Raw genomic sequence first — 19227 nt, 5'->3', positions numbered from 1 at the left:
ATTATAACAATTTGCCAAAAAAGTGTAAAGATAGAACGTGAAATAAAGGAACTTGAAAACACGTAATTATTTGTAATAACTATGCGAATTGGTCTCATTTGTCAGCATTACGTTGGTCATTTGTCCTTGCATGAAATCTGTAGATAAATCCATAACAAATCTTAGAATAACTGTATTACTCAAGCTGTTGACACTGGTGTCATGGTTCACTTCTCTAAGGTTTCTGTGCCCTGTCGGGCAGCTATTCTACTGTGTCTAATAAATCCATTATGAGTCGCTATGTTACACTAGAATTCCTTATAAAACAAATCAAAGCATATCGGTCATTTGTAACAACAAAGTGTTAGGGAACTTTCACACATAGCAATAGCTGTAGATTTTGCTGCCAATTTTGTTGCAGAAAAATAAAGGTAAAATTAATGAAAACTGTAACACAGAGTTTTGCTCCAAACTTGCCGAGTGTCATGGTGTGCATAGCTATTCACACTACAGACTCTGACACTCCACACTATAGTTTCTCTGGTGTTTCTGAGTTATATTAATGGACGGGCTAGCAAGAGTTACCCTCTACTAGCCTGCGGGTTACCTCTAGGAGCACATGTTATTGGAAATCTATAACATTTACTCCCCACCTTTTTAAGATGGAGGAATCTGTCTTCCCATGCTGACTATAGTCAATTGCTGTGTTGGTCTGTGTGCTAGTGTGTCCCAATCCTGCTGGTGATCATATTGGATGGTGCCTGTAGTTGTTGTGGAATTCTCTTGTCGTCTTGTTGTTTCTTCCTTGCTCCTATTTTCCATCTTACCTCTTATTGTCTTTTGCCTTTGTGTGAGCGTGCTGTGAAATAGTTTTGGTTTCCCCTGTTTATTGGTGTTATCAAACTTCTGTCCTATGCCTCCCCTGGAGTAGTGAGGGAGGGGGTATAAGATCAGGGCTGGTCATGAGCAGGGTCATGTTGGTTGCTCAGATATTTTCACCTTCAGAGGTTGCTCTGAGATAAGGGATAGCTACGGTCTCCTAAAGGCCACGTCACACGAAGCAACATCGCTAGCAACATCACTGCTAACGAACAACTTTTGTGACGTAACAGCGACGTTGCTAGCGATGTTGCTGTGTGTGACATCCAGCAACAACCTGGCCCCTGCTGTGAGGTCGTTGGTTGTTGCTGAATGTCCTGGACCATTTTTTAGTCGTTGCTCTCCCGCTGTGAAGCACACATCGCTATGTGTGACAGCGACAGAGCAACAACTAAATGTGCAGGCAGCAGGAGCCGGCTTCTGCGGACACTGGTAACCACGGTAAACAGCGGGTAACCAAGAAGCCCTTACCTTGGTTACCCGATATTTACCTTCGTTACCAGCGTCCCCGCTCTCACGCTGTCAGTGCCGGCTCCCTGCTCTCTGCACATGTAGCCGGAGTACACATCGGGTAATTAAACCGATGTGTACTGTGGCTAGGAGTTGCAGTGAGCCAGCGCTAAGCGGTGGGCGCTGGTAACCAAGGTAAATATCGGGTTGGTTACCCGATATTTACCTTAGTTACCAAGCGCAGCATCGCTTCCACGCGGTGCTGCTGGCTGGGGGCTGGGACACTGGTTGCTGGTGAGCTCACCAACAACTCGTGCAGCGACGCTCCAGCGATCCCTGCCAGGTCAGGTTGATGGTGGGATCGCTGGAGCGTCGCAGTGTGACATCTCACCAGCAACCTCCTAGCAACTTACCAGCGATCCCTATCAGGTTGGATCGTTGTTGGGATTGCTGGTAAGTTGTTTAGTGTGACTGGGCCTTTAGTCTGAGAGCCAGTCTATGAGCCCCAGTCCCTGCGATCATCGTGAAAAAAACAGTATAAGGCTATGTGCGCACGTTGCGTACTAGCCCTGCAGAAATTTCTGCAGCGATCTGAAGAGCACACGTGCGCTTCAAATCGCTGCAGAAAATGTCCGTAGAGAAAAAAAAAAAAGCCGATTCCATGCGCTCTGCCTGCAGCTCCTGCCATAGACAGTGCAGGAGCTGCCGGCAAAGCGCACGGAAGAAGTGACATGTCACTTCTTAGAACGCAGCGCTTCGGGCAGCAGCCGAAGCGCTGCGCTCTAAGACGCCACGTGCGCACGGCCCCTGCACAATCTCCATAGACTGTGCAGGGGACGCAGGACGCATGCAGTTACGCTGCGCTACAAAGCGCAGCGTAACTGCATGTAATTACGCAACGAGCGCACATAGCCTAATAGCTTCCCCATGGAAATATGTGGTTCTCTTGCCTTGTCCTGTTGTGAACACTGGAAATTTTAATTGCCTGAAAGGCTTACATGATAATTTATTCAACTGCGCTTTATATACATACACTGTCCCCATTGGGGCTCACAAACTTGAGTCCCTATCTGTTTATTCTTTGGAGTGAGGGAAGAAACCGGACAACACGGAGGAAACCCACGCAAACACGGAGAGAACATACAAAATCCTTACAGATGTTGTCCTTCGTGGGATTTTAACCCAGGACCCAAGCGCTGCAAGACTACAGTGCTAACCACTGAGCCACCGTGCCACCCTAACATAAGACATCATAGCAATGGGGGTGCAACAGAGAAGGTAAGTAGAGTTTTACTTTAAAAATCTAATTTAAAATCTGCAACAATTAGAATCTGTTGTGGGTTTTGGATTGAGATTTTCGCCACTGAAAATCTGCTGCAAAAATTTCGAAGAAAGAATTGGAATGCTGCATATATTAAATCTGCATTGCATTTCAAACTATGCTTGCATTTATTTCTTCAAAACAGTATCGCAACAGATGACTTTTCTAAACATTATCGAATAGCTGTGGAGTCGGTAAGCCAAACCTGCGACTCAGACTCCTCAATTTCCCTTGAACCGACTCCGACTCCCACATATATTGCTTATATTTAAATGAAAAATTTATTGTAGTACATTTTTATAGAAATAAAACAAAACTTTGCATAAATTAATAGTACAGATGTCAAATATAAAGTTTGTAAAATATGCCATTACATAGCTTTACTTTGAATTTCCAATCTCAGGCTTTTCTTAGGTACGGCTCACTAAATGTTTCACATCAGATTGCTTCAGTCTATGAAGAGGGGAGGAGGGAGGGAGCAAGTTTGCTGTGTATCATACTCCAGGAACAAAGAAACTGATAAGAGAGCTAATAACTTGATGTTTTAGCTTCTATACAGGTCCTCATCAATCCTGTTGCTGTATTTTCCCTGTATATTGTATGTATAGAAGCTATCCTCCCAAAAGTATGTAGCGCCCCTGAAACCATCAGGGTGCTACAAGGTTCTGCATCCCCGCAAGGATGCAGGGCCTACCCCCTAGGCCCTGGAATACCAGCGCTGGTAACATCAAAAACCCAGGCAATCCCAGTTTTCCCCCAAACAATCCCCCATACAATGGTGCAAAGCTAGGGTCGGACCAATGGATGGCCGCCTAGAGGTGGAGCCACTCCAGTCCACTAGTTGACCAGGTGGGAGGGGCGGACTGTGGACAGTGACAGCTGAGTAGAGTAGAGTGTGACGGAGAGTGAAGGTGGACGTGAAGGTACGAGCTGTCCCAGGTTGACGGTAACCTGGTACCCAGGAGAGTAGTTGCCGGTGGAGCCAGTTGCATGCTCCCGGAACTACACACCGACGGGGTACAGGACCCTAGGACAGGAAAGAGCTCCACGCCGACCTGTTAACACCTGCACAGCGAGGGGACCATCAAGGACCTCGCTGACCCCTAAAAATTCGAAGACTCAGTAGCAAAGGGAGAACCTTGGACAGGACCAGAGACTCCAACCCCACAGGGTTCACGCTACCATCAGGTGGACAGAAATGGACAAACCACCGGACGGGGACCCCAGTTGCTCTATGCCACGGGGACCCATTTGTGACGACATGGACTCTCATGGGTTAAAGTTTCTTAAAATTCAGCCAGACAGGATGATAGATTGTTTATAGACGGGGGATAAGTCCCTCATTGTTTCTACAAGACTCTTGTTGACTCATGTAATTGTGTTGGCCACTGAAAGCCAGACGTATTGTTCTCCAGACTTTTCCAGTAACCATTGTATTGTAGTTGTGTATTGCTAAGGTGATTACCTTAGTAGCCATTGTTGAGTCTGTGACTTGCAGACTCCATGTATACCCTCAGTCTTTCTGTAGACCTCATTTGGATGAACATTGTCCATGCAGCTTGAGATTCATCCAATGGGAGAGGCGCTCTTGTCCAACCAATCGATGAGGACGCAGTGTATCCAAGTGGAAGGCTGTGGCTATAAAAGGGATTTCTTTAAGCCACCAGGTGTTGTTGATGCTTGCTGATGGATCCAGTCTAAGCTCTTCGGAGCTGACTAGAGGATCAGAATATCTTATGGCTTCAGTCTAGGGACTCCGGTTCCGGTTGGAGACCATATGCACAGCCTAGGGATTTCGACTTCGGCTGCCAGGATTGTAACATCAAACCAGGACTACCTAAGGAGGACACTCAGGTTGGGACAGTTCGGTCACCTGTTACAGACTTTGTAGACCTCAGCCAGCTTCCTAAATCTGGCATTATTCCTTTCTCGGTGGGTGCCCGCCAAAAGCGGGGTGCTGCTGGATTTGAGTAAATAGCCCTGGAACCTCTGAGGCATGGACATTCTAAATCCCTGGTGAGCCAGCGGAAGGGTGAGACTCTGTTGCCTGTTACATTTGTGTGTTTTGCTGGTTATGTGTTATGTGCCGTTAATTGTTTGGGGATCCAATAAAGTCTAATTATTGTGGTTCCCTCACCCTGTGTTGTCTGAGTAGTGTTACGCCCACGGTTAAGGAGGCCGGCGTTCAGTTGGGATGAGCCCTGAGCCACGCTGTCTTTCAAAAGGCGGCGGGTTTTAGTGGATGAGAGCACCCACTGAGCCCCGTGTCTCCACACCATTTACCAGAGAACAGGTGCAGGGAAAGAAGGTACCAAAGTACTGAACTGGCACTGTGACGAAGGGGACCTGGAGGTGAAACCAGCCGGCCTCAAGTATCCAGCTACTACCAACCAGCAGTGAGTAAAGACCAGTTGCACTAAATCTCTGTGTGGACTACATTCTTCCTCCTGCCGTTATATCACCCATCCTCTGGGGCCCAGCCCTGCTTGCGGAGGGCCTACCATCGAGGTTGCAATTAACATCATCCCCAGTAGTGATATTCTGCATCGGTGGCTCCACATATGTAGCCGCAACATCACAAGTGGCGTCACGTATAAACATTAACCTAAATCCCATGGAAATATATCACCCTTTTCAAAAAGTACGCAGGGCACGGAACCGGGCAACGGCCACCAAAGTGACATTCCCCAATTGCAAACCGCCGGAACAGAGTACTCCATAACGCTGGGCGACACAGGTACATGAGCTAAAAGAAAAAACAAGCAAGCATCAAGCATACAGAGAGAACATACAGTCTACTGGACTATTGACTTATGCACAGTTTATTGAAAGTTTAAATATGCTTTAAGAAGTAATGACCTTAATCTTGTTATCCTGTTCACTCTAGCAATTTTGAGATGAGTGCCGGCCTTCCTTCTTTCGGAGTGTGTTAACTTTTTACCCTTGCCTGTAGAGGAGGGGCTTCATGGGTGGTCAAGTGCAGCACAGACTTATCTCAGCTAAGACAAAGCCTAGATCCTCAGGCTACATACATTCACACACAGCATTTTTGCGGATGTTTTTTTTTTCTTCAGTGAAATGCAGTGACTCTGGGCATCCCAGCAAAGTCAATGGGTTTCAAGATATGACATTCAGACACAGCGTTTTGTGAGGATCCATTTTTGGGCTCAAAAAACAGATCCTCACAAAGAATGAGCATGTCAGTTTGTGTGGTGTTTTTCTAATCTGCTTTTGCTATTGAAAGCATTATTTATGAGCTCAAAAACCTTTCAGGTGATGCAGTTTGTTAAAAAGCTGATCTGCTTTTGCAGCTGAAAAACATATCCTCAAAAAACGCAGCAAAAATGCTGTGTGTGAATGTAGCCTTAGATCAGACATTTATAGGGCATTTCATAACTTTCCCAAATTCCTATGAAAAAATATTCAGCACCTTCTGCATTGCACTACTGTCCCCAATTTATTATGTATTTTAGGAGTCGGAGTCGGTCCATTTTATACCGACACCGACTCCACGACTCCGACTCCACAGTCCTGCCCAAAAGGGCCCGACTTTCTAGCAAAGTCAGGCACAAACTTCCAGGGTTTGGGATCCAGGCATGCAGAGCCACAATTTTCCGGGGCGACTCTCGAAGTGAAAGCGTTCTTTTCACCAGCGCTGCAGCAATCTTACCAAACAGGAAGATTGATACTGCAGTTATTGTTCAGTAAAAGTTTTTTAAAAAAAATAAAGCAGCAGTGTTGGATTACTGCGATCTGACGAGGGCAGGCATATTCAGTTTAGAGTGGCCGTTGACTGTCAACAGAACCAAGGATTCCCAGTCAGTATCCCATGCCGGTACTTGCCCAGCCTCAAAGTGCATAGCAGCTGCGATCTGACGAGGCCAGGCACATTCGGTTTAGAGTGGCCGTTTAGAGTGTTGGATTACTGTATAGAGCAGAGGTCTCAAACACACGGCCCGCAGGCCACATGCGGCCTTTGAGGCTGCTTGTTGTGGCCCGCAGACACCGAGACCATGTGAAGATTGTGTCCCGGTACACGGGGCCGCTACCGTCAGCACTTTCCTTCTGGTGAATATAATTTGCAGCATTGCGCAGAGAACAATGCCTCTACACAGCTTTACTAATGGCAGCTGCCGCCGGCCAATCAGAGGTCAGCAGCTAACGTGGGTGTATTCTGATTGTCCGGCGCTGCTGCCATTAGTAAAGATGCGAGGAGAGCAGCAGTGCCGCAAATCTCTTCCCAGTAGGAAAACGCTGATGGTGGCGGCCTCGTGTACCAGACAGCACCTGTCACGACCCTCACGGGGTCTAGGTGCCAACCGGCTGCAAGACACCAAAGGAACGGAGGAATGGTGAGAAATTTTTTTTTTTTTATGTGAACAACATCATAATGGGATACTTACAGGGCACATTACTATAAGGGGGCAATATGGGCACATTACAACAGAGGACAGTATGGCTATGTTACCACAGAGAACAATATGGTCACATTACTACAAGGGGACAATATGGGCACATTACTACAAGGGCACAATATGGTCACATTACTACAAGGGGACAATATGGGCACATTACTACAAGGGCACAAAATGGGCACATTACTACAGAGGACAGTATGGCTACGTTACCACAGAGAACAATATGGTCACATTACTACAAGGGGACAATATGGGCACATTACTACAAGGGCACAATATGGGCACATTACTACAAGGGAACAATATGGGCACATTACTACAAGGGCACAATATGGGCATATTACTACAAGTGGGCAGTATGGGCACATTACTACAAGGGAATAATATGGGCACATTACTACAGGGCACAATATGAGCACATTACTACAAGGGCACAATATGGGCACATTACCACAAGGGACAATATGGGCACATTACTACAGGGCACAATATGGGCACATTACTACAGGGCACAATTTGGCCACATTACTACAGGGCACAATTTGGCCACATTACTACAGGGCACAATATGGGCACATTACTACAGGGCACAATTTGGCCACATTACTACAGGGCACAATTTGGCCACATTACTACAGGGCACAATTTGGCCACATAACTACAAAGGGACAATATGGGCACATTACCACAGGATGGGGACATTACTAAAAGATGAGGACCAGGATGGAAATATGACTACAAAATGGTGGCCAAAATTACTATATGGTGCCAATTGTAAAATGATATTACTTACAAGAAGAGGATAAAATGTACAAAAAATTTTTAAATAAAGCATGATTTTTTTTCCCATAAAAGTATTTTTAATATATAAACTGAAATAAAAACATGCACATTTATTATAACAAACAAGCAAAAAATGTTCAAAAACGTAATCCGAAAGGTGTATAGGAAAAAATATTGGATCGCTAAAAATGTCTTTGGGTACAGCAAATAATATGGCCCCCAACTATTGTTTTTTCTTGATTATGTTGCACACTGTGGACAAAAGATCATTAAGATCTCTGGAGATGTAATTGTAATCTTGATTGTTGGTATTTTTCCAACAATTTTGGATCTCAAGTTCTCCCCTTTTAATCTGATTTCAGGTGTGATTTTCATATTGCCCACACCTGTTACTTGCCACAGATGAATTTGATCAAGCATCACATGCTTGAAACAAAGTAGTTTACCCACAATTTTGCAAAGGTGCAAACAATTTTATCCAAACCATTTTAGGGGTTTTGTGTGACATTAAGTCCCATTTTCCTTTTTTTCCTGTGTTATTTTGTATTGTTCCAATACACAGAAAAGGAAATAAACATGTTTTTTTTTACAAAACGTGTAATTGCAATAGTTTTCTGGGAGAAATCCTTAATTTTCTGGAACAATTTCAAGGGTCAACACTTTAGGCCATGACTGTATCTGATACACTACACCAGTGAAGGCTAACCTATGACACACATTTGGGTTACACGCCGAGCCATTTTTGCCGACACACACGGCAGGGGCAGACAGTCACATCCAGATCTACAAGACAAGATGCAGCCGCCGGTGATTTAACTAGAAATGCATGTGCGTCTAGTCTGTTTCAAAATGACCAGCCTGGGGGAGCCGCAGATGCTGTTCTAGTTAAATCACCGGTGGCTGTGGCTTGTCTTATAGATTGGGATGCAGCCACCGGTAAAATGTGCTCTGTACCTTTAATCAGGGTCCTGAGTGAGGGGTGATTACGTACCACGCAGAACTTAACACTACTCTCTCTAACCCAGGGGGCTCATACGTGCGGCCCCTAAGCTTCTTGTGGCCCACAGTACCCCTGACTTTCACTGTTCTATGCAGGGGGCCGCAGCCCTCTGCGCTTTACTTCAGATGATTGATTTCTGCCGTTGCAAACAGGAACGCTCTGCAGAGCTTCACCAATGCAGCCACCAGCCAATCAGAGGCCAGAAAGTGACATTATACAACAACGACACCAGCTGGCCTCTGATTGTCCGGCGGCTGCCTTTGGTGATGCTCTGCAGAGAGTTCCTGTGTGCGGCGGTGAAAATATAAAATCTGAAGTAAAGCGCAGGTTGCTGCAGCCCCCGGCATAGGGCTGCGATCATCAGGGGGTCTGCGGGCCACAAGAAGAAGGAAAGAGGACATGAGGGAACATAGAACAAGTGAGAAGATTTATTTTTTTATTTTTTATGTGTTTATGTGAAAATGACATAATTTAGCATAAATAGGGGACATTACTACAAATATCACAAAATTATGGATTATTTAAGAAGTTACACACCACCCGAGTTATGCTCGCTTTTGTTTTGTTTTTTTTTTTTACGAATGTTGACACACCAAGTTCAAAAGGTTGGCCATCACTGCACTAAACTGAGCCTTGCATCTAATTCCAGTATGTGATACAGTCCATATTTCAAATGGAGCAGCTCGGAGGGCTGTATCTCACATGATGGCCATTAGATATGCGTGACCACACTCCATCCACTTCTAATGGAGAAGTAGGATGTGTGACTTCTCTCCATCCATTTCTAAGGCATCCGTTTTCACTGGAAACACAAATACTTGTGCACTCAGTCTATGGTGCTGCTTAGATTGATGATAGATAGCTAGATGAATGGATGGAGGGATGAATGGACAGATAGATACAAACAAATTCATGATTTTCTGTCAATCTGATAGATGACAAATAGATTAATGAAACATAGATAACTATGTATGTGAAATAGATGGTAGATAGATGATAGTAGAAAGCTATAAAAACTAACTAAATAAATGAATGAATAATTAAATGGGAAAAAAAACAACCCATTTTTGATAACCAGCAAAGGTACAGCAGACAACTGGGGCTGATATCAGACTGGGAAAGTCAATGGATATTAGACCCTTTCCAGATAAAAATAACAGCCCACATCATGAGATGCTCCAATTCTGGCGCATTGCCCCGGCTCTTCCCGATGTCCTGGTGCGTTAGCAATCAGGGTAATGGTGTTTGGGATTGATGTTAGCTGTGAAGTGTCCAAACACACAGCTGGCATCAAACCTGGTGTTAGTAATAAAGAGGCGTCTATCAAACACCCAAATTACTAACTCCGTAATAAAAAAAAACAACAAAAACACACACAAAAACTTAATTGAAAATCACTGACACTTTGCCTTTTTTAGCCCTTTATTAAAAAAAAAATCCCAAGCAGGTCTGAGGCAGTCCAGAGAATGCAACGAAGTCCAGCAAATCCGATGAATAAAGTTTATGGAGCCTTGTTCTGACACTCCCCAGACTTTGCCAACAGCCGCTTCTTGGTCATGGTGCTCTGCACAAGACCCGGCGACGATGAAGACATCAGTAACGTTACCTTTTTGTTCAAACGTTCCAAGTCACGCTGCGTTGTGCGAGACCTTGCACTGCTGAAGAGCGGTGACATCAGCAACGTTACCGCTATTCCGACATTCTGGGTCACACTAAGCTTTGCAAGACCTGGCTAAGCTGAGAAGCAGTGACATCAGTAATGTTATCGCTCTTCAGACGTTCTGGGTCACGCTGCATTGTGCATGACTCAGCGACACTGTTGAATGGTAATGTTACTGATGTCACTGCTCTTCATCGCTGATCCCCTGGACACTGGGTATTGAGACAAGGCTGTGGTGACGGCTTAATACTGCAGATCTGATCCAACAACATAGTGGGTGCTGGCACTGTGCAGATCGCACAGTGTATAGCGCAGGGAGACAGCAGGGGCCAGAGCAACCCCTGAAGTAAGAATCACTGATGACACTTTATTGCAGGGAGAAGGCAGAGACTGCTGTCAAAGCCCCTGCCCCCTACCTGAAACAAAGTGTCATCATGACGTTCATTTCAGGGGCTGGTATAGGGCAGGTCTGTCCCTCCTGAGTCCCTGCCTGCACTCCGCAATCTTCACAGTGACAGTAATAATCAGACGGCATGCAGGAGACAAGTGACATCACCAGCGGGGGCAGCGCTAGTCACCTACATGCCGGGTATAGACATCGCTCTGTTACTGGCACATTATTACTTTTCTAAGTTGATAACAGAGCAGACGGTGTGCACTGTGCAGATTGCATAGTGCACAGCGCAGGGAGGGACAGTGCAGGGACAGACCTGCCCCACACTATCCCCTGAAATGAGTGTAATAAAGCCGCTTTGTTTAAAAAAGGGGACAGAGCATGCGGTCACTGCCACAGCCTCTGATGACACTTCGTTTGAGTATCCCAGCATGCACTGGTATTCTCAAATGAATCGCCATCAGACAGGAAATGGGAAAAAAAAAACGGAATAGCAGTTCGATAGTGTAGTTAGGAAATCATAGTGAATTTTTAATACAAGTAAAATAGCTTAGCTTAAGCATCAAATAGTGATTAAAAATTAAATTATCTTTTGCCATCGAACCACCCCTTTAACTTCTTGGAAAGCGAAATTAACGTTCTACAAGTTCAGAAAAAAAAATCATAACACAAAATTGTAGAGCCTGAATGCCCCTTTATTTTAGAGATCAGTGGGGGAATCTCCACATCCTAAATCACTAGTGATTAAAACATCTGACAGGTCAGAAATTGTAGGAAAACGACAGGCAGACTCCAAATTTGGAGATTATGACATCAGTCTCTACAAAGCCTCGAAAGAATCTGAGCCATCTTACCTGCTTGTATGTCTCGAAAACAATGTCATCCTGAAGAAACTCAGCAGGAACTTCCATTTTAACAAGAAACCGGGCCAAATAAGCTCTCTTCTTTAACTCATTTGTCTTCTGAAGAAGCCAGTATAATACTGGGTGAATAACAGGTTTACTTCCAACAACCAGACCTTGGCGAAACGTGCTCCTATGAATAAATGTGATTCAAGATTAGTACATAAAATGTATGGGAATAAATTCCATTCACGACTGTAAAGCTGATGGCATTTATGAGCTTAAAACAAACCAGTGCTATATTTCGAACTGTGACATAGTAGTTGTACATTAAAACAGTACATTAGAATGTGACAATATCATTTGGTTTAGACAAATTATTTGGCAAGCAGCACAGGTCATTTATTACGTGTTTTTTCACTTTAAACTTTATTTCCCTTGACAGGCTTGCAGTGTTTGTTGACTCAACTGCAGCAGTGACCTCAGGAATACAGCAAGTAACCACTGCATCAATCACTGGGCTCAGCTGGTCTGATGAGTTAGTGGGCACAGCATTATTGAGCATGCTGATGATCAGTAGGCACAGGCTGTAGTCCTGACCTTATCAATGTAGCCAAATATTACATTGGGGACGAATGGACCCCTGGCGTGCGATGCAACACAGAGGATACACCAGGGAAACACTACAAGGGATGGCCTTGGCACTAGGGGGAGGAGAGTGGGGTCACCTCCTAACTCTCACCTGTTGCTGATCCTTGCACTCCCTAACGTCCCTAGATAGATCCTTCTCCCGTGCGCCGTCACATGCCTATGTTCCTCGTTGGCCCTGACCTCACCATCACTAGAGATGAGCAGATTTATGGACGTTCGAGTTCTGTGGGTTCAGCTGGAAGTTACATAATGTTCTGTTCTGGACCTGAACTTGACCCCAATCTCATCGAAACTCACTAATTGGGCTGTTCAGGGATCCGCCCACACACAACCAGTCATAAACAGAGCGCTTCCGAGGGAGGGAGGGCAGCGGCTTTGTTTTTATTTTGTACACACGACACGCAATAACACTGATTTTACCCCTAGTACAAGCCCTTCAAACACTGTAAGAGAATCGCACTGGGCCGGGACGAGCTCTCTCGAGTGGTCTTAATACATAAAGCACTCAAACTCCGAAGCCTGATTTTTTTTTTGTAAAGTCTGTGTTCAGTACGAACACTGAACATTATAGTGCAGGTCCGCTCATCACTAACCCTGAGTAGTGCGAAGGCCAGAGAGACGCCATTTACAAAGCTTCTCCTATCCTTTGCTCTGTTAAATACAAACAGCACAAGGATAGCACATGGATGCCATCCGTGTACTGTAGGTGCTTTTCACAGACCCATGGACTTGTATTGGCCCTTTTCATCCATGATCACGGACTTGTGAATAGCACCATAGATTATAATGGGTACATGTTTGTGAGGCGCTGGCTGTGAACTAAAAACTATTGGACCAATGGACATAGACCAGACTTTTTACAGCAGGGAGCCTCCATTAAGACATTGTTCTCCCTGTACGTAACAGAGTATCAACTTCAGCCTGTCTCCATGGACTCTAAGCAGGCCTGCAGTAGGATTCATTGTCCTGCACATTTTGGGGGTTGTGCATCTTTGTTCATCTCTGCCATGGGCTTCCCCAATACACAACTTTTCAGACTGGGATTCTGGAACCTTCTGCATATTTTGAGCTACATGTAGAAGATGTTTATGGGGTAGGATGTGAGCACTTTTGCCCATGTAGGCAGGCTGCTGATCCCATTAGAGGGAGAACAATAAGCCACATGTTTGGTCAGACAGTTGGTGCTGTGACATGGAGCAGCGAGGATCTGTTGTTGCGGTTAGGTCCTCGTGCCCATGAATGGACTATAGAGATTGGAGCTGCATACACGTGCTACGGTCGTGCTATCCATTGTTTGGATCTGAGGAACTATCCTAAGGACTGTTGTTGCCAGCTGGAGCTGGATACACATGAAAAGGTCAGTTGAGTATTTTCCACCACTATATGGGGAGCTCATACACGGGAAAACTAGTATTCAATGCTTTGAAAAGTGCTAAAATTTTTCGCAATGTGATGTTGCAGAGAAAAATTGTGACATTTTACATTTTCATGCCATTTTTGGCCAGTGGTGCCAAAATAGGCGATACTAGAGTGGGGCGTGATGATGCCCGCTCAACTAATTCATGATACTCTTGGGCACACCTTACTCCAATCCCTGACTAGAGGCGCGGTGAGGTAAATGCCACTTTTAAGCCACACATGATTCATTAAGAGGTATGCATATCTTAGTGAATTAAGTGTGGCAAACTCCAACACACCCCTTATCAAGACTGTAGTAAATAATGCGTTGCGTTTTTTTGATAAATCAAGTCCTAAATGGTGTTACGCAAGTGGGTGTGGACCCACTGTGCCACAACACTGGCTCACCCTGGAGAGGTATAATTAAGCGACTACTTTGTCTTCACTAGAGCCTCTAATGGTGAGGTTAAGTGTGTGCTCGAAGCTTGCCACCAGGTGCCACTCCAGGGTATCTGCACTGTAAAAGCTTACCCTAGGGGTCGAGGATGCAGGGTCGGACTCAGGTGCAGACAGGACGACTGGCAAAGACTGCACAGCTGGTTCAGGAAGGGACTGGCAGGTATAGCAGGTACAGCAAATACAGCAGATACTAGAACACAAGTACGGATTAGCAGGCACCTGTAACGATCACAGGATACAGGAAAAAAAAGAACTGGATCTGATAAGCAGAAAAAGTGACTCCAGCAGTAAGACCACGTTGCTCAGGCACCTCCCACAAGGTGAGGATGCCCTAAACATTCAGTGCCTTTCAGCCACAGGCTGAGAGGCACCTGAGGGTTAGAGCACGCTGGCCCTTTAAGAAAGGGAAGGTGCGCATGCCCTAAGCACGCTCTCAGGAGAATTGTTCTGAATGTGCAGCTTCCGGCGCAGGAGACAGGAACAGGAGCGGACGCCACAGTTGTGCGGTCAGAAGGGTGAGTATGCAAGCCTCCCTCCCAGGACTGTGCAGGGACGCCGCCATGGGCGTTACAAATGGCATTCACAGGCATTCCTGGTCAATGGCTGTGTGTTCTCTATATCTTTGGGTTTATTCCTATATGGGGGTAACAGAAAGCAACACCAATAATGCACCTCAGCAAAACTAAATTTGCTTTCTTGCTGTGATTTTTAATAGTAACAATGCAGTTTTGTGACCAAACGTTGACTGTTTAAGGGCTTCTATCTTTACTTCCTTGCTACAGTAGATACAAAAGCCTTCTTATATACTATGGCTTAAAAGTACTAACGCTCCTGGCTTGTCACAACAAATGTAGCTATTACCGTCAGGTACAGTCACCCATTGTTTGACATAACCAAACGCCCTCTAATAAGATGTCTTCAGGGTGAAGAATGCACTACATTATGCTTAACAAATCCATAAAAAAATATTTAAAAGCAAAAAAAAAAAAAAAGACTTTCCTTTTCAGATTCTGGACACCGGATTCTTGACTTTTACATAAAGACTATGATTTCAAATATTCTATCAAAATGGTATTTACAGTAGACAGAATATAGTGAAGGTTATGTCCACTGGAGCCAATTCATAAAAATCCACGATGGTGTGGCAGATCCTACAGAACGTCAGACACTGACTTGTAACAGAGGCCGTTGGGGGTTTCAGAATCATTGAACTGAACATTGATGTTGACAGAAACTTACACGGAGCAAAGAAAACATAATCCCCCGACCATCTGCAAAGGAAGTCCAAAAGATCATGTAACTTAAGATGCTTTATTGACACTTGGCTTTGTTATAGTCCCATCCAAAGAGTATTTTACAGTCTTGTCACATTCTTTACTTGTTGGAAAATTAATCTTGTCACCTTCTATTGGAAAACAATTCCGGTAGAAATAAATACTAAATCCACACTAAACCAATAAAGCTGGCTGTGCATATAGACACCACGTTGGCTCATTTTGCTGCCCGTTTTCTGAGCTGAATATGCACGTTCATTATGAATAAGAGCCAAGAAATGATCTCCTGATTGAAGAAAAGAATCCAGGACAGGGCCTATTGTTCACGTCAACTTTTATGTGTATGCCAACCCTTTCGGCCCTCATCTGGCCAGTATACAGTACGTCAGTACACCGCAATAGAAACACTATACAATTGAGTATTATGTGTGCCTATCCCAACCTGCAGTGTGCAGTAACAAAAAAAATCGTGAATTAGAATTTTGTTTCCGCACGGGATAAAGTGATGGATGCCACGTCACAGGCATCTGTTTAATGTACAGTATATATCATGAGCTTTTTTTTTAAATAGCTTTTAGCTTTTCATGACCTCCTAATGCCATAATAACCTATGGTTGACAGATCGTCAAGGTATCGTATTGTGTCCCTTTAAATAAAAAAAAAAAAAATTACCATGGGGTGTATCTTTTTTATTACAGTGACTGCCTCTACAGGAAAGGATAAGACTATGGCTTGCTAAACATACACCGGCACAACGTATTCCAAAAAGACCGTCTTTTGGGGTGTATAATACTGAGTGTATTAGTGTCACTGACCGTCCAAGCAAGTCCAGAGAATTATATGTTAACAGAGCCTTTATCCGATTTCTAGTTCATATTCCGTTTCAGACATAAGACTCTGCCCAAGAGGTAAAAGCTTTTCAGTCTTTAAATTCCACAAAAGGCTATGTGTCCACGCTGCGGAAAAGCCGCGGATTTTCCGAAAATCTGCAGCAGCGGCACTTCCCAGCCATTTCTATGGCTTTTTGGAAATGCTGTGCCCATGCTGCGGATTTTTCCGCGGCGGATTTGGTGCGGATTTTGATCCGTAAAAATCTGCAACATGTCAATTATTGTTGCGTATTTTGATCCGGATTTTGGCTTCAGAATTAGGGGGAAAAGAAAAAAAATCCGCACCAAAATCCGCGGCAATTCCGCGGTAAATCCGCGGTAAATCCGCACCTTTTCAAAGGTGCGGATTTTGTGGGAAAGCCGCGGATTTTCATGCAGAAAAATCCGCAGCAACATTCTACCGTGGACACATAGCCTAACAGTTATTAATATGTTCCACCATACATTACTTTTTATTACATAATGTCTACATTCCCTTATTCCGTAACATATCATTAATCAGACTGATAGTTACATAATTTAATTTATAAAATATTAAATGCAGTAGAAGTGAAAGTCGGGGAAACATAACTATGTTAGGATGTAGACCGCATCAACTTTCTTTATATTAAAGCCTGCTTTACACGCTACAAGATATCTTACGATGTGTCGGCGGGGTCACGTCGTAAGTGACGCACATCCGGCATCGTAAGGTATGTTGTAGCGTGTGACAGCAACATGCAATTGCGATTGAACGAAAAACCGTTCATCGCATGCACGTCGTTCATTCCTGACGAATTGAACGTCAGATTGTTCATCGTACCCGGGGTAGCGCACATTGTAGTGTGTGACACCCCGGGAACGATGAACAGATCTCACCTGCGTCCTGCGGCTCCCGGCCCACAAAGCGGAAGGAAGGAGGTGGGTGGGATGTTTACGTCCCGCTCAGCTCCGCCCCTCCGCTTCTATTGGACGGCTGCCGTGTGACGTCGATGTGACGCCAAACGTCCCCCCCCACTCCAGGAAGTGGACGTTCGCCGCCCACATCGAGGTCGTATGGTAGGTAAGTATGTGTGACGAGGGTTAATCGTTTGTGCGGCACGTTCAACAAATTCAACGTGCTGCACATACGATGGGGGCGTTGCAAATCGCATACGATATCGTATGCGAAATTGCAACGTGTAAAGCAGGCTTTAGATTATAAAGTTGTAAAAGAAAGACTTACCAAAGCCCTGCACTAATATACAGCATCTCCTTCAAAATGCAAAGCCTTGAGTTTTTGGTCTGGAATAAACTACTTGACCAAAATGGATCCATATCCAACTGACATTTTCTGGATAACACATGACCCTTCGGCTTTTCAGTAAAAACCTCTTCTGATTGGGCAGTAACTCGCCCAAAAAATACCTTATTCTATTCTCTCTAAGCAGAAGTGCTCAATCCCTTCCCATAGTGGCCACTTTCCGTATTTACCTCCCCTTCTTCCAAAAGACAACCTTTTTTATTTTTCTGTCACTCTAGCCGTACGAGGGGCCTATTTTATGCAGGATCAGTTGTACTTTTGAATAACATCATTCATTTTACCATACAGGAAAATAGGGAAAAAATTCCAAGTGCAAGTTTATTGTTTTTTATTTACCAAGTTTACTATATAGTAAAACTGACCATATGGCAGTATGATTCAGGAGGTCAGTATGAGTAAGATACCAAACGTATTCCTTTTTTTTTTTTACTTAAATGGTGGGGGAAAAAATTAGAAATTTATGAGAATGTTTTTTATGTCCTTATTGCTATTTTCCGAGACCCATAACATTTTTATTTTTTGGAACCTGAGCCTGTGTGACGGCTTATATTCTGCACGCTTAGATAACAGTTCTACAGATACTATTTTGGAGAAGATACGATGTTTTGATCACCTCGTATTGTATTTTATTGCAATGTTGCGGTGGCCAAAAAAAAGGAATGCTAGAGTTTTGAATATATTTTTAGTTACACTGTTTATGATTGGATTAATTAATTCTATAGTTTAATAGGTCAGACATGTCTGAACGCAGCAATATTAAATATATATTAGATATGTGTATTTTTTATTTTTTTTTATGGTTTATTTTCAATGGTGTAAAAGAGGGTGATTTGAACTTATTTTTTTAATTTTTTTTCATATTTTTAAAAAAAATTTTCCATTTTTTTTTTTATTTACTAGTCCCCTTTGAAGCTACGATCAGTCAATTACTTCTCCTATACAGCACTGCTCTGTATAGCTGAGATCATGATCTCCTATGAATGTTGGTTCGCAGCTGGCATTCACAGGAGGATCGTGATGACAGACACCAAAGTCATCAGCGGGATTTAACTGATTAAGGCTAGTTTCACACTTGCGTTGAACGGCATCCGTTGCATTGCGTTGTGTGACGGATGCAACGGATGTGTTGCATATAGTGGCACAATGGATGCAACGGATCGTATAAAACAACGGCCGGGTGATCAGCTGATCGTTCACAATAGTCTGCCGCGGGGTGATCAGCTGATCGCTCACAGCAGCCGGTCACCGGGTGATCAGCTGATCGCTCACAGAAGCCAGCCAGCCGGGTGATCAGCTGATCGTTCACAATAGTCTGCCACCGGGTGATCAGCTGATCGCTCACAGCAGCCGGTCACCGGGTGATCAGCTGATCGCTCACAGCAACGGCCGCTGGGTGATCAGCTGATTGTTCGGCCGCCGAGAATGTGTGCGGGGGGTGGAGTGCGGGAGCGGAGTGCGGGGTGGGTGGAGACGAGCGAGGCCATGGCGTTGAGGACGTCAGTGCCGTGGGGACTGCATGGCTAGGGACAGGAGAGTGTGTGTGTGGG

General features: G+C 44.5%; 1 protein-coding gene across 2 annotated transcripts in view; it reads right to left on the bottom strand.

Annotated features, from left to right (window-relative positions):
* IFT81 (intraflagellar transport 81) overlaps nt 1-19227 on the bottom strand; it is a 264881-nt gene that overhangs the window by 210760 nt on the left and 34894 nt on the right. For both annotated transcript variants that reach the window (XM_075341832.1, XM_075341833.1), the window contains exon 4: nt 11739-11919. In XM_075341832.1, the coding sequence (XP_075197947.1) occupies nt 11739-11919 (181 nt within the window). The remainder of the gene's footprint in view (nt 1-11738; nt 11920-19227) is intronic.

The sequence above is a fragment of the Anomaloglossus baeobatrachus genome, chromosome 1, assembly GCF_048569485.1.
Source record: "Anomaloglossus baeobatrachus isolate aAnoBae1 chromosome 1, aAnoBae1.hap1, whole genome shotgun sequence".
NCBI lineage: Eukaryota > Metazoa > Chordata > Amphibia > Anura > Aromobatidae > Anomaloglossus > Anomaloglossus baeobatrachus.
The sequence above is the reverse complement of the archived record's forward strand: the minus strand, read 5'-3'. Positions and strand labels throughout refer to the sequence as shown.